Source organism: Stomoxys calcitrans, chromosome 2 (assembly GCF_963082655.1).
Source record: "Stomoxys calcitrans chromosome 2, idStoCalc2.1, whole genome shotgun sequence".
NCBI lineage: Eukaryota > Metazoa > Arthropoda > Insecta > Diptera > Muscidae > Stomoxys > Stomoxys calcitrans.
In genome coordinates, this window is record NC_081553.1 from 51,488,995 (window position 1) to 51,503,891 (window position 14,897).

The 14,897-nt window shown below is 39.1% G+C and overlaps 1 protein-coding gene across 2 annotated transcripts in view; it reads left to right on the forward strand.

Annotated features, from left to right (window-relative positions):
• The window catches only part of LOC106082129 (collagen alpha chain CG42342), a 685,565-nt gene that overhangs the window by 531,878 nt on the left and 138,790 nt on the right, over positions 1-14,897 (forward strand). For both annotated transcript variants that reach the window (XM_059362423.1, XM_059362422.1), the window contains exon 8: positions 2,904-3,001. In XM_059362423.1, coding sequence (XP_059218406.1) covers positions 2,904-3,001 — 98 coding nt within the window. The remainder of the gene's footprint in view (positions 1-2,903; positions 3,002-14,897) is intronic.

Consider the following 14,897-nt stretch of genomic DNA (forward strand, 5'->3'; position numbering starts at 1 on the left):
AAACTCAGAATAAACTTTAATCAAATATACTTTTTTTCCACTTTTTTTCTAAAGCAAGCTAAAAGTAACAGCTGATAATTGACAGAAGAAAGAATGCAATTACAGAGTCACAAGCTATGAAAAAATTTTTCAACGCCGACTATATGAAAAATCCGCAATTACTTTTTGGGCAATCCAATTTATATGAATTAATTTAACCCCATATTGCCATTGGCCTCAAAATTGGATATCAAATTCGTTTTCTAATCTCATCTAAACTTCTTATTGCAAAAGTCAGCAAATATGTCCGGTTTTGGGTATTGGCCCTAAATGCTATGAATATTTAGTTCCCCTCTCTTTAAAAGCCAAATTGTCTTGGTGAGCAAATACATCCTATTTGGGGATTGTTATGGTGGTGGGACGTCCTCTAGAAAGTTGGTCCCCAATGTTGATCTCCGATTCACAGTCTACACCAAAATACCTTTCATTTGAGCCCCATTTTTCCATAGCCGGCAAACATGTTCGGTTTGGGGAATGTTTTGGGGGATGGGGTGGCCACTCAGTGACTTGGCTTTTAAAATGCATATCAGATTCGTGTTCTAGTCTAAAAAACCTTTAATTTGAGCCTCAAATTGCAATTGTCAGCAAATACTTCCTATTTGGGTGGTGTGATGGGGGTGGAATGGCCCCATAGACCCTTTTCCCGAATATTGATATCAGATTCTTGCTTTACTTCCAAAGATCTTTCATTTGAGCCCCATATTGCTATGGTCGTACATTTTTCCTCTTTGGGGGAGGTTTTTGGGTAGAGGCGTCCCCCCTGAACACTTGCTCCCATATTTGGATATCGTATTCGTATTCTACACTCAAATACCTTTTATTTAAGCCCCATATTGCCATGGTCAGTAAATAAGTCCTGTTTGGGGGTGTTGTGGGGAAGGGGTGGACCCCCAAACATTTGGTCCCATATTTGGATATCAGTCAATTTTAATTGCAATTGTCAGCAAATACTTCATATTTTGGGTGGTGTGATGGGGGTGGGGTGGCCCCATAGACCCTTTTCCCGAATATTGATATCAGATTCTTGCTTTACTTCCAAAGATCTTTCATTTGAGCCCCATATTGCTAGGGTCGTACACTTGGTCCCTTATTTGGATATCGCATTTGTATTCTACACTCAAATGCCTTTTATTTAAGCCCCATATTGCCATGGTCAGTAAATAAGTCCTGTTTGGCGGGTGTTTTGGGAAAGGGGTGGACCCCCAAACACTTGGTCCCATATTTGGATATCACATTCGTATTCTACACTCAAATTCGTTTATTTAAGCCCCATATTGCTAGGGTTGTAAATTTTTCCCCTTCGGGGGATGTTTTTTAGGGAGAGGCGGCCCCCCTAAACACTTGCTCCCATATATGGATATCGCATTCGTATTCTACACATAAATACCTTTTATTTTAGCCCCATATTGCTAGGGTCATAAATTTGTTCCCTTTGGGGGATGTTTTTGGAGAGAGGCGTCCCCTATAAACACTTGCTCCCATATTTGGATGTCGCATTCGTATTCTACACTCAAATACCTTTTATTTAAGCCCCATATTACCATGGTCAGTAAATAAGTCCTGTTTGGCGGGTGTTTGGTTGACTCCTAGAAACTTTGTCCCAAATTTGGATATCAGATTCGTATTTTACTCGCAAATACCTTTCATTTGAGTCCCATATTGCCATGGTCGGTAAATATGTCCGATTTAGGGTGGGGGCTAGGGGTGATCCCCCTAACACTTGGTCCGACAATTGGATATCAGATACGTTTTCTTATCCCAAATACCTTTGATTTGGGTCCCATATTGTCGTGATTGGTGTAAATATATATTTCGTAGATTTTGAGGTGGGGCGCCCCCCTAGGTACCTCATCCGAAATTGAGATACCAAATTTTTATTTTTAGGGTACTATATGAGAGCACACAAAAGTTCGCTTAAATCGCACCACCCATCTCCGAAATCTGGTGTTTCTGAAAATTTGAGTAAGGGGGAGGGTCCGCTTCCCCTTCAGATAAGAATGTAGTATGCTATTTTCACCACGGGATCATTATGCACCACCCATCTCCGAGATCTGGTGTTTCTGAAAATTTGAGTAAGGGGGAGGGTCCGCTCCCCCTTCAGATAAGAATGTAGTACCCCATTTTCACCACGGGATCATTATGCACCATCTGAGAAAATTTCAAGAATATGGGTTCAGCCGTTTTTAAGTCTATAAGGAACACACAAACAAACACAGATTGAATTTTATATATGTACCGAAATGAAAGGTTATCGCTCAGTTCTTAAAAAAGCTACCAAATAGGGTTGCCCAAAAAGTAATTGCGGATTTTTCGTATAGTCGGCGTTGACAAATTTTTTCACAGCTTGTGACTCTGTAATTGCACTCTTTCTTCTGTCAGTTATCAGCTGTTACTTTTAGATTGCTTTAGAAAAAAAGTGTAAAAAAAGTATATTTGATTAAAGTTCATTCTAAGTTTTATTAAAAATGCTTTTACTTTCTTTTAAAAAATCCGCAATTACTTTTTGGGCAACCCATAGTACCCTTTTTTCACCACGGGATCATTATGCACCATCTGAGAAAATTTCACGAAATCGGTTCAGCCGTTTCTGAGTCTATAAGGAACACACAATTAAACACAAATTGAATTTTATATATAAGAAATTTGTACCGAAATGAAAGGTTATCGCTCAGTTCTTAAAAAAGTTACCAAATAGTATCAATTTTATCACTAAAAAAACGTTTTTCTTTGTGGCTGTTTGGCTAGTCAGAGCTGATTGTCTTACCTTTTGGAAGATCTTACCTTTATCTTGATACACTTCCATACCTCCTTCCTACTATTTTCTTGTCCTTTGTAATTAAATCAAATTTAATATTCTCTTGCAGGACCACCTGGTGTACCTGGCGACAGAGGTGAAGCTGGCCCTGCTGGTCCTCCTGGACCCCCTGGCGAGAAAGGACCACGTGGAAAACGTGGCAAGCGGGTAAGTACTGCTTGACAGTTTACAACAAAAAGTACCCATCCCCCCCTCCCCCCAAAAAAAAGTTTCTTCGAGGAGGGGGGGTGGAAACAAGACTATCCCATCTCTTGTAAATACAAAGCTCTCTTCTTATAAAAAAAAAAAACATACACCAATATAAACAAACACACATACATATGTATACTACACCTAGCACCAAAACAACACCACCCAAACAAAAAAATGCAAATGCTGTAAATATTTTTAGGGCAAATTAAAACTTAAAATTTCATAACCAAAAAAAAAGGTATTTTCTTACTGTAAAAAGTGTAAAGCGATATTTTTATACATCAGCACTAAGACAGCATGGCACGAGAATGGAATGAGAAATGTCAAGCCATTACGAAAATGTAACACCTTCCCCAAAAATGTAAAAGTAAAATGGAAAAACTCCCATAGACTAAAAGACACGATAGAAGGACGGACAACAAAACACCTTCCTACACTACCCATCCCAGAAACACTCCCTTTTAACCCAAATGCATGTTGAACATGATTTGTATTTATCTTTTCACCACCAAACCAAACCAAACCCTCCTTAAGAAAAAGTTTCAAAAAAAAAAAAAAAAAAAAACCTGGAACCCAAAAAGCACAGCTACAAAAAGTGGGAGAAAACCTCCCAGAGACAACAATTACCCAACTATTGACATTCGACTTATCGTAACAACGAAAAACTCGAACAAACTTTCGAGAGAGAAAAAAAAAGCCAAACATTTTTGGCCAAGAAAAACCTCATACGTGAGTATCTCTTAACTCCTGGCAACTAGCACAACAACAAACATTCTCAAGTAATTTAGGAAGTTTGTCAAGCCGTAAAATTATGTTTGTTTTTCCAACGAGCAGCGCGTAAAGTTCCCTATACCGCAAAATAAAAGCAAAGGAAGAAGGAAAAACGCCACGGCGGAAAGCAGTCATCTTTATTGGCAACTTGTAAGTCAGCAGACTAGAGTAGCAGCCGCATCAGCAACGTTGAGTACGAGCAAAACGTCGACATGTCAAACAACGATGTAACTAAACGTAAGTTGAAAACATCAACCTCCTTCTCCTAGGCGACTAGAGGGTCTTTAAAATCTACCCAACAGGCAATCTATATCACCTTTATGCCCTGCTGCAGTAAATGAGCCACAAACACTGCCGCATGTTAAGGTAGGGATTGGCATTGGAATTGTGGCAGATCTGGGTCTTGTACACAGATAATTGTGGTTGTTCACACTAGACATCATGTTGTTGCTGTTAGTAGTAGTAGTAGGGGGAATGGGGTGTAGTGGGAAAACTAAAATAAATGGCGCTATTTAGGAAAAGACAATGTAACGAAGTGTTAGGCACATTGGGACATTGGGACCGCTTTACAAGTTTCTGGCCTTATAAAGAAAATTCAAATTTTTTGTCATCAAAAATGAGTTGAATGTGTTTCCCAGCATCCTGGTGGAAGAAATTATCAAGTATGCCACTTTCTTATACTATGTCACATGACGATCTTGCATTATAAGTTAATAGATAATGCAAAAGTTTTTAATGGAAATTTCAGATTGCACCTGGCAACACTTGGTGTTGTCTAGGCTAGAAACTTATATAGCAGCCCTCGTAAAGAGAAAAGGGAAATGAAAATTTATTTTAAAAAATTCAAAAGTTGTGAATTGAGAAGAAAAATTTGCCTTATATAGTCAAAAGCAAAAGCGTGTAAAAGCCTGCTAAGTTCGGCTGGGCGGAATCTTGGGAACCCACCACCATGGATTCTTCCAAAATATGGGAGCTACATCTACAAATGGACCGAATTGGAGCGTACTTGGCGCAGTTGTTGAGAGTCATAACAGCACACTATATGCAAAATTTCAGCCAAATCGGAAAAAAACGCGGCTTGTAAGGGCTCAAGAAATCAAATCGGGAGATCGGTTTATATGGGAGCTATATCATGTTCCTGACCAATTTGATCTGTACTTGGCACAGTTGTTGGGAGTCATAACAGAACACCAAGTACAAAATTTTAGCCAAATCGGATGAAAATTGCGGCTTCCAGGGGGCTCAAGAAGTCAAATTGGGAGATGGGTTTATTTGGGAAAAAAGCGGAAAAAAACGCGGCTTGCAAGGGCTCAAGAAGGCAAATCGGGAGATCGGTTTATATGGGAGCTATATCATGGTCTTGACCAATTTGAACTGTACTTGGCACAGTTGTTGGGAGTGGGAGGCTCAAGAAGTCAAATCGGGAGATGGGTTTATTTGGGAAAAAGTCGGGAAAAAACGCGGCTTAAGAAGTCGAATCGGTAGATCGTTTTATATGGGAGCTATATCATGGTCTTGACCAATTCGAACTGTACTTGGCACAGTTGTTGGGAGTCATAACAGAACACCAAGTACAAAATTTCAGCCAAATCGGATGAAAATTGTGGCATCCAGGGGGCTCAAGAAGTCAAATCGGAAAAAAACGCGGCTTGCAAGGGCTCAAGAAGTCGAATCGGGAGATCGGTTTATATGGGAGCTATATCATGTTCCTGACCATTTTGAACTGTACTTGGCACAGTTGTTGGGAGTCATAACAGAACAGCAAGTACTAAATTTCAGACAAATCGGATGAAAATTGCGGCTTCCAGGGGCTCAAGAAGTCAAATCGGGACATGGGTTTATTTGGAAAAAAATACGCGGCTTCTGTTAATCCAAGTCCTTACAAGCCGCAATTTTTGTCAGATATGGCTGTGATGCTCTGTTACGACTTTCAGCTATATCAGGTTATAGACTGATTTGGACCGTATTTGGCCAAATCAGTCTATAATCTGATATCGCTCCCATATAAACTAGTCTCTCAATCTTCCCTGTTCGGTTCCTAGAGCTTTAATTTTTGCTGGTTGGACAGAAGTTTGATATGTAGAATAAAATTCTGTCCTTCTGTCCCTAAATTTGTTTTGTATACATTTTTAGAAGAATCCATGGTGGGTTCACAAGATTCGACCCGGCCGAACTTAGCACACTTTTACTTGTTTTTTTTTTTTCTTATCGTCTACCGTTTTAGAACATTTGAGCATGTGGAGAGACCTTCTCCCCCTTCCTGTCCTTTGGATTTCCTAAAACCATTATTATATTCCCTATAAGCAAATCCATCGAATTTTATTTTCAAACCTCTTTTGCACTTTTTCCCCCAATGTGCCAAAGGTTAACTACATCTTCTAAGTTTTCCTAGGATACCTCATTGTGTGCATGTATGTCGCTCTCCTGTATTAGTGATGTAAATGTTTCCTAATGATGGGAAACCGATAATGATTACTTTATCGGCTCTAAACTAAAGATATGGCTCCCTCAACACCTACCACAGAAAGTGAGTTTTTTTTTTTTGCCTTAGAGTTTTAGTTTGGCACACCACCACACATGAGGAGCTTGATTAACAGCAATAACATCAAGAAGTTTATTACATCTTCTCTTTCTGATTTCTGTTTTTTTTTTTGTTTTCCCCAACTACTTATATGATGTCAAGGGTAAAGTGGAAGATAGCAATCATGGTTAGTGATTGTGGCATACATGAATTTCTTCGATTCGAAGGTGAAATGAGAATATTGAAGAGAACTATGGCAAGGAAACTTTAAGAATGGAATATAAGAGGCCTGAGCTTGAAGTGAGGGAATTTAAAAGGGTTTGGGTGGCTGGGTACTAGCTCATGGTAACGCGTGTGAAGTCTGTTAGGGAAGGGGTATTTTCAAAGCGTAACATTGGGTTGCCCAAAAAGTAATTGCGGATTTTTTAAAAGAAAGTAAATGCAATTTTAATAAAACTTAGAATGAACTTTAATCAAATATACTTTTTTTACACTTTTTTTTCTAAAACAAGCTTAAAGTAACAGCTGCTAACTGACAGAAGAAAGAATACAATTACAGAGTCACAATCTGTGAAAAAATTTGTCAACGCCGACTATATGAAAAATCCGCAATTACTTTTTGGGTAACCCAATAGTTTGTAATTTAATATTTTTTGATAATTTTCCTTGTTTTGTTGTTTCCACAATAATTTCTCTCCAGTTTCTAAATCATTGTTTACCACTAGAGTTATTTCATACGGTAAATGATCTGACCATAATTGGGGTTTTAATTCAAAAGATTGCACATTATTTATTATGTCTAAAGATACAGCACATAAATCTATCATCGCACTTCCATTTCCGTTAGGAAATGTAAAACATTCTTCCTCATCACCAAGAGTTCTTCCGTTAGAATCACTAGGCCATTGTTGTTGTAAAATTAATATATATTTTGCCATGGCCAGTTAAAACTTGCTCATTTGATTTTCTACCAGTATTTAAACTTTTGAATTCCTCCCCAAATTCTTCAGGCAGCAACTGTTCCTCTCCAATACGAATGTTGTGATCTTTAATAAAAAATTTCTTAAAATCATCATCTTCTACCACTTTATTCATTCCATTGAAATCTTCCATGCAGTGTACTCCTCGTAGGTATATAGGGATTAGTTCAAATCTGATTGTGTTTAGTTCATAGTAAATAATATCGTAACTTCTTCGATGGACTAATGAATGCTTGAAGCCTATTTCCCACAATCCCTTTTTCACCCCACACACTTGTCCTCCAATAAATATTATATGATCCCAACCTTTCATTTGATACCCATATTGTGCCTATCGGCACAATATGGGTATCAGAGAGTGTAAGAGAGAGGGTCCGCCCCCATACGTGATCAAAAACTTGTATAGCCTATGTTTCATTCCTGACAAAACTACACAATCTGTGAAAATTTTAAGAAAATTGGTTAAGCCGTTTTTGATTATACGGAACAAACAAACAAACCGAGTCCGATATAGTCATGATTGGTCCATGTGCCCATTTTGGGGTGTTTTTGGGATGTGGGGTGACCCCCTTTACTTCGATCTGATTTTGTATGCCAGATTCGTTATCTACTCCCGAATATCTTTCATTTGAGCCCCATATTGACATGAAAGTCCAATATGTCTGTTTGGGGGAGTTTTGGTGTAGGACCGCTCGATGAGGTTGGAGTGGCCTGATGGGTACTTGAGCTCAAATTTTAATACGATATTCGTATTATAATCTCTTATACCTTTCATTTGATACCTTAATTGTCCCGATCGGTCAACTTTAGATTTTGGGTGGTGTTTTTGGCATAAGGGGGAGGGTCCCCACTACCTCCCGATATCAAAAAATTATATAGCCTATGTTTCCTTCCAGGCCAACTTACACAATCTGTGAAAATTTTAAAAAAATTGGTTCAGCCGTTTTGATCATACGGAACAAACAAACAAACCGAGTCCGATATAGTCCTGATTGGTCCATGTGCCCATTTTGGGGCGTTTTTGGGATGTGGGGTGACCCCCTATACTTCGATCTGATTTTGTATGCCAGATTCGTTATCTACTACCGAATACCTTTCATTTGAGCCCCATATTGATATGAACGTCCGATATGTCTGTTTGGGGGAGTTTTGGGGTTAAAGTGGCCCGATGGGTACTTAGGCTTAAATTTTAATACCATATTCGTATTTTACTCTCCAATACCTTTCATTTGTTACCCATATTGTCCTGATTGGTTCACTTTTGATTTTGGGTGTTGTTTTTGGCATAAGGGGGAGGGTCCCCCCTACCTCCCGATATCAAAAAATTATATAGCCTATGTTTCCTTCCCGACCAACCTACACAAACTGTGAAAATTTAAAGAAAATCTGTTCAACCGTTTTTGATTCTACGGAACAAACAAACAAATTGAGTCCCATATAGTCATGATTGGTTCATATGCCCATTTAGTTTAGGGCGTCTTTGGGGGGTGGGGTGACCCCCTATACTTTGATCTGATTTTGTATGCCAGATTCGTTATCTACTCCCGAATATCTTTCATTTGAGTCCCATATTAACATGAACGTCCAATATGTTTGTTGGAAGGAGATTTTTGGTTGGGCCGCCCCATGGGGTTGGGGCGGCCCCATGGGGTTGGGGCGGCCCCATGGGGTTGGGGCGGCCCGATGGGGTTGGGGCGGCCCGATGGGTACTTGGACTTAAATTTTAATACCATATTCGTATTTTACTCTCCAATACCTTTCATTTGATACCCATATTGTCCCGATCGGTTCACTTTTGATTTTGGGTGGTGTTTTTGGCATAAGGGGGATGGACCCTCCCCTTCCGATATCAAAAAAATTATATAGCAACCGACCAACCTAGACAATTTTTGAAAATTTTAAAGCAATCGATTCAGCCATTTTTGAGTCTTCAAACCAACAAACAAACAAAAACAAATTGATTTTAATACCCACCACCATAAGATGGGGGAATACTAACCTAGTCATTCCGTTAGTAATACCTCGAATTATTGACCTGCTACCCCATAAAGTTTGACATTCTGATTCGATTTAGCCATGTCCGTCCGTCCGTCTGTCGAAATCACGATAGAGGTCGGACGCGTTATGTCAGCCACTTGAAATTTTGCAGTTACTTAATATTGATGTAGGTAATCGGAAAATGCAAATGGGCCATATCGGTTCAGATTTAGATATAGCTCTCATATAAACCGATCTCTCAATTTGACTTCTTGAGCCCCTGGAAGCCGAAGTTTTCATTCAATTTGGTTGAAATTATGTATGTGGGGTTCCGCAATGACTTCCAACAACTGTACCTAGTAAGGTTCAAATCGGTCTATAACCTGTAAAAGAGCCCATTTAAACCGATCTCCCGATTTGACTTCGTGAGCCCCTGGAAGCCGCAATTGTTGTCCGATTTGGCTGAAATTTTGCATGTGGTGTTCTGCGAGGACTTCCAACAACTGTGCCAAATACATTCCAAATCGGTCTTTAACCTTATATAGCTCCCATATAAACCGATCTCCCGATTTGACTTCTTCAGCCCCTGGAAGGCTTAGTTTTCATCCGATTTGGCTAAAATTTTGCACATAGCGTTCGCTTATAACTTCTAACAACTATGTCAAATACGGTCAAAATCGGTCTATAACCTGATATAGCTCCCATATAAACCGATCTCCCGATTTGACTTCTTGAGCCCCTGGAAGCCGCAATTTTTGTCCGATTTGGCTGAAATGTTGCAGACTGTTTTCTATTATGGCTTCCAACATTTGTGTGAAGTACGGTCCAAATCGGTAAATAACCTGATGTAGCTCCCATATATACCGATCTCCCGATTTGACTGCTTGAGCCCCTGGAAAGCTCAGTTTTCATCCGATTTGGCTAAAATTTTGCACATAGTGTTTTCTTTTAACTTCTAACAACTGTGTCAAATACGGTCCAAATCAGTCTATAACCTGATATAGCTCCTATATAAACCGACCTCCCGATTTTACTTCTTGAGCCCCTGAAACCCAGAAATTTCGTCCGATTTGGCTGAAATGTTGCAGATTGTTTTCTATTATGACTTCCAACATCTGTGCCAAGTACGATCCAAATCGGTATATAACCTGATGTAGCTCCCATATAAACCGATCTCCCGATATGACTTCTTGAGCCCCTGGAAGCCGCAATTTTTGTCAGATTTGGCTGACATTTTGCATATGGTGTTTTGTTACGACTTCCAACAACTGCGCCAAGTAAGGTCCAAGTTGGTTTATAACCTGAAATATCTCCCATATGAACCGATCTCCCGATTTGACTTCTTGAGCCCGCAATTTCTTGGAAGCCGCAATTTGTTGTCCGTTGTAACTGGAATTTTGCACACAGTGTTAGGTTATAACTTCCAACAACTGTGCCAAGTACGGTGCAAATCGGTCTACAACCTGATATAGCTCCCATGTAAACCAGTCTCTCGATCATCCTTGTACGATTCCTAGAAGCTTTAATTTTTGCTGGTTTGACAGAAGTTTGGTATGTAAAATAAAATTATGTCCTTCAACTTAACTATTTCGTATAAATCACAGCATTTTTCAAAAGTTATTTTCCGTATATTGCGTTACTGAATTTCCTTTTTTAGTTGAACTACCCTCGCATAGGAAATAGTCACAGTTGCTTGAAAAACTCATTGTGTTGACATTCTGTCTGAATGGATGAATGAATGTATGAAAATTGGAAAAGTCTCTCTTTTTCTTGATGGTTGTTTGTATGGGAGACATCCGTTAAATAAGGATGTGCGATTGGAATAAAATAACATAATAGAAACGTTGAAATCAAATTCATACAACCAAATACATTAGGGTGGCAAGAAACCGACCCCATTAACATGCAAATCAAATCATTGACCAAGTGACTTTAAAAAAAAAATTCACTACAAAATTTATTTTTTTAACTTTTTACTACAATCCACCCTAATATTTACATAACGCTTCACTTGAATGCTGCAATTAAATGTCACAGACATACTTCCAACATCCAATAAATACTTCACAAATTGCTTCATCGTCCCCTACTTTATCTGGGATATATTTTCCTCTGACTTGCACTGCTTGGCGACAAAGGGCAAAAAAACTGGCAGCCAAGGTATTGCCACATTCATTCATTCATACATGTCAAGTGTTTCGGAAGCTATGCTTTCTCCTCCTGCTACCGCCACCAAAATGACTAAAGGTTAAAGTTGTAAAATAAATGATAATAACATGAAATAAATCGATGCTAACATTGCCACCTTCAACAATGCTTCCCGCTACCCAGTTTCCATTTAGAACTCCAGACAGCCAAAACGAGTCATCAGCAATGCATGCGACAGACTGCAAAATACACCCGACTAAACGAACCAGAGAGGGGGGAGAGCAAGCAATCTAGGAGACTTTCACCGTAGTCGAGATAAGGTCTTGAATTGATGTATTATCCATTACTGAATGCAATATTGCCGTTAGGGCACAATATGGGCAAAGCAGAAAAACAAAAGTTGACATAAAAAAATAACATTAAAAAATTTTGTTCATATAAAAAATAAAACTAAATCAAGAACAAAAAAAATTATTAAATAAGAAAAAATAACACAAAAAAAAATTAAAAGAAAATAATAAAAAACACAAAATTAAATAAAATAATAAACAAATAAGAGCGTGCCGGGCCGAATCTTATATACCCTCCACCATGGATCGCATTTGACGATTCCATGCGCGGTATGTCTTTTTAGGCAAACAAAGAATATTGAATAAGAACTGTTATGCTATTGGAGCTGGATATCAAGTTATAGTCCGATTCGGATCATAAATGAATGCTGAACATTGCAGAAGTCACTGTGTAATATTTCAGTTCATTCGGATAAGAATTGCTCCTAGTAGGGGCTCAAGAAGCAAAATCGGAAGATAGGTTTATATGGGAGCTGTATCAAGCTATTGATCGATTCAGACCATATTAGCCACGTATGTTGAAGGTCATGAGAGAAGCCGTTGTACAAAATTTCTGCCAAATTGGATGATAATTGCGCCCTCTATAGGCTTACGAAGTCAAGATCCCAGATCGGTTTATATGGCAGCAATATCAGGTTATTTACCGATAGGCACCATACTTAGCACAGTTTTTGGAAGTGATACCAAAACATTACGTTTAAAATTTCAGTCAAATCAGACGAGAAGTGCGCCCTCTAGAGGCTCAAGAAGTCAAGACCCATGATCGGTTTACATGGCCGCTATATCAAAACATGGACCGATTTGAATTATACTTAGCGTAGTTGTTGGAAGTCATAACAAAACATGTTATGCTAAATTTCAGCCAAATCTGATGAGAATTGCGCCCTCTAGAGGCTCAAGAAGTCAAGATCCAAGATCGGTTTATATGACAGCTATACCAGATTACGAACCGATTTGAATCATACTTAGCACAGTTATTGAAAGTCATAACAAAACACGTCATGCAAAATTTAGGTCAAATCCGACGAGAATTGCGCCCTCTAGAGGCTCAGGAAGTCAAGACCCAAAATCGGTTTATATGACAGCTATATCAGGTTATGTACCGATTTGCACCTTACTTAGCACAGTTATTGGAAGTCACAACCAAACACCTTATGCAAAATTTCAGCCAAATCGGATGAGAATTGCGCCCTCTAGAGGCTCAAGAAGTCATGACCCAAGATCGGTTTATATGACAGCTATACCAGATTATGAACCGATTTAAATCATACTTAACACAGTTGTTGGAAGTGATCTTAAAACACCTCATGCAAGATTTCAGCCAAATTGGACGAGAATTGCGCCCTTTAGAGGCTCAAGAAGTCAAGACCCAAGATCGGTTTATATGGCAGCTATAGCAGATTATGTACCGATTTGCACCATACTTATCACAATTATTGGAAATCATAACAAAACACCTCATGCAATATTTCAGTCAAATCGGATGAGAATTGCGCCCTCTAGAGGCTCAGGAAGTCAAGACCCAAGATCGGTTTATATGGCAGCTATATCAGGTTATTTACCGATAGACACCATACTTAGCACAGTTGTTGAAAGTCACAACCAAACACCTTATGCAAAATTTCAGTCAAATCGGTTGAGAATTGCGCCCTCTAGAGGCTGAAGAAGTCAAGACCCAAGATCGGTTTATATGGCAGCTATATCAGGTTATGTACCGATTTGCACCTTACTTGGCACAGTTATTGGAAGTCACAACCAACCACCTTATGCAAAATTTCAGTTAAATCGGATGAGAATTGCGCCCTCTAGAGGCTCAGGAAGTCAAGATCCCAGATCGGTTTACATAGCTGCTATATCAAAACACAGACCTATTTGAACCATACTTAGCACAGTTATTGGAAGTCATAACAAAACACCTCTTGCAAAATTTCAGCCAAATCTGATGAAAAATGCGCCCTCTAGAGCCTCAAGAAGTCAAGACCCAAGATCGGTTTATATGACAGCTATACCAGATTACGAACCGATTTGAATCACACTTAGCACAGTTATTGGAAGCCATAACAAAACACCTCATGCAAAATTTCAGCCAAATCGGACGAGAATTGCGTCTTCTATAGGCTTAAGAAGTCAAGATCCCAGATCGGTTTATATGGCAGCTATATCAGGTTATTTACCGATAGGCACCACACTTAGCACAGTTATTAGAAGTCATAACAAAACACCTCATGCAAAATTTCAGTCAAATCGGATGAGAATTGCGCCCTCTAGAAGCTCAAGAAGTCAAGACCCAAGATCGGTTTATATGACAGCTATACCATATTACGAACCGATTTGAATCATACTTAACACCATACTTAGCACAGTTGTTGGAAGTGATCCCAAAACATCACTTGCAAAATTTCAGTCAAATCGGAAGAGAATTGCGCCCTCTAGAGGCTCAAGAAGTCAAGATCAAAGATCGGTTTACATGGCAGCTATATCAGGTTATAGACCTATTTGAACCATACTCAGCGCAGTTGTTGGAAGTGATCCCAAAATACCACGTGCAAAATTTTAGTCATGGTTTATATGGGAGCTATATCAGGTTATAGAGTCATGGTTTATATGGGAGCTATATCAGGTTATAGAGCGATTCGGACGTACCTGGTACAGTTATTGGAGTTCATAACAGAACACTATGTGCGAAATTTCAGATAAATCTGATAAAAATTGAGGCTGACAAGGGCTCAAGAAGCCTAATCGGGAGATCGGTTTATATGGGAGCTATATCTGGTTATAGAGCGATTCGGACCGTACTTGGCACAGTACGGTCCAATTTCAGCCAAATCGGACAAAAATTGAGGCTTCCCGGGACTGAAGAAGTCAAATCGGGAAATCGGTTTCTATGGGAGCCATATCCAAATCTGAACCTATATGACCCATTTGCAATCCATAACGACCTACATCGATAGAAAGTATCAGTGCAAAATTTCAAGTGGCTAGCTTTAGGCGTTCGACCGCTATCGTGATTTCAACAGAAGGACGCACATGGCTAGTTCGACTCAATATGTCGAGACGATCAAAGATACTCTAAGGGGTCCTAGATCAATATTTCGAGGTGTTAC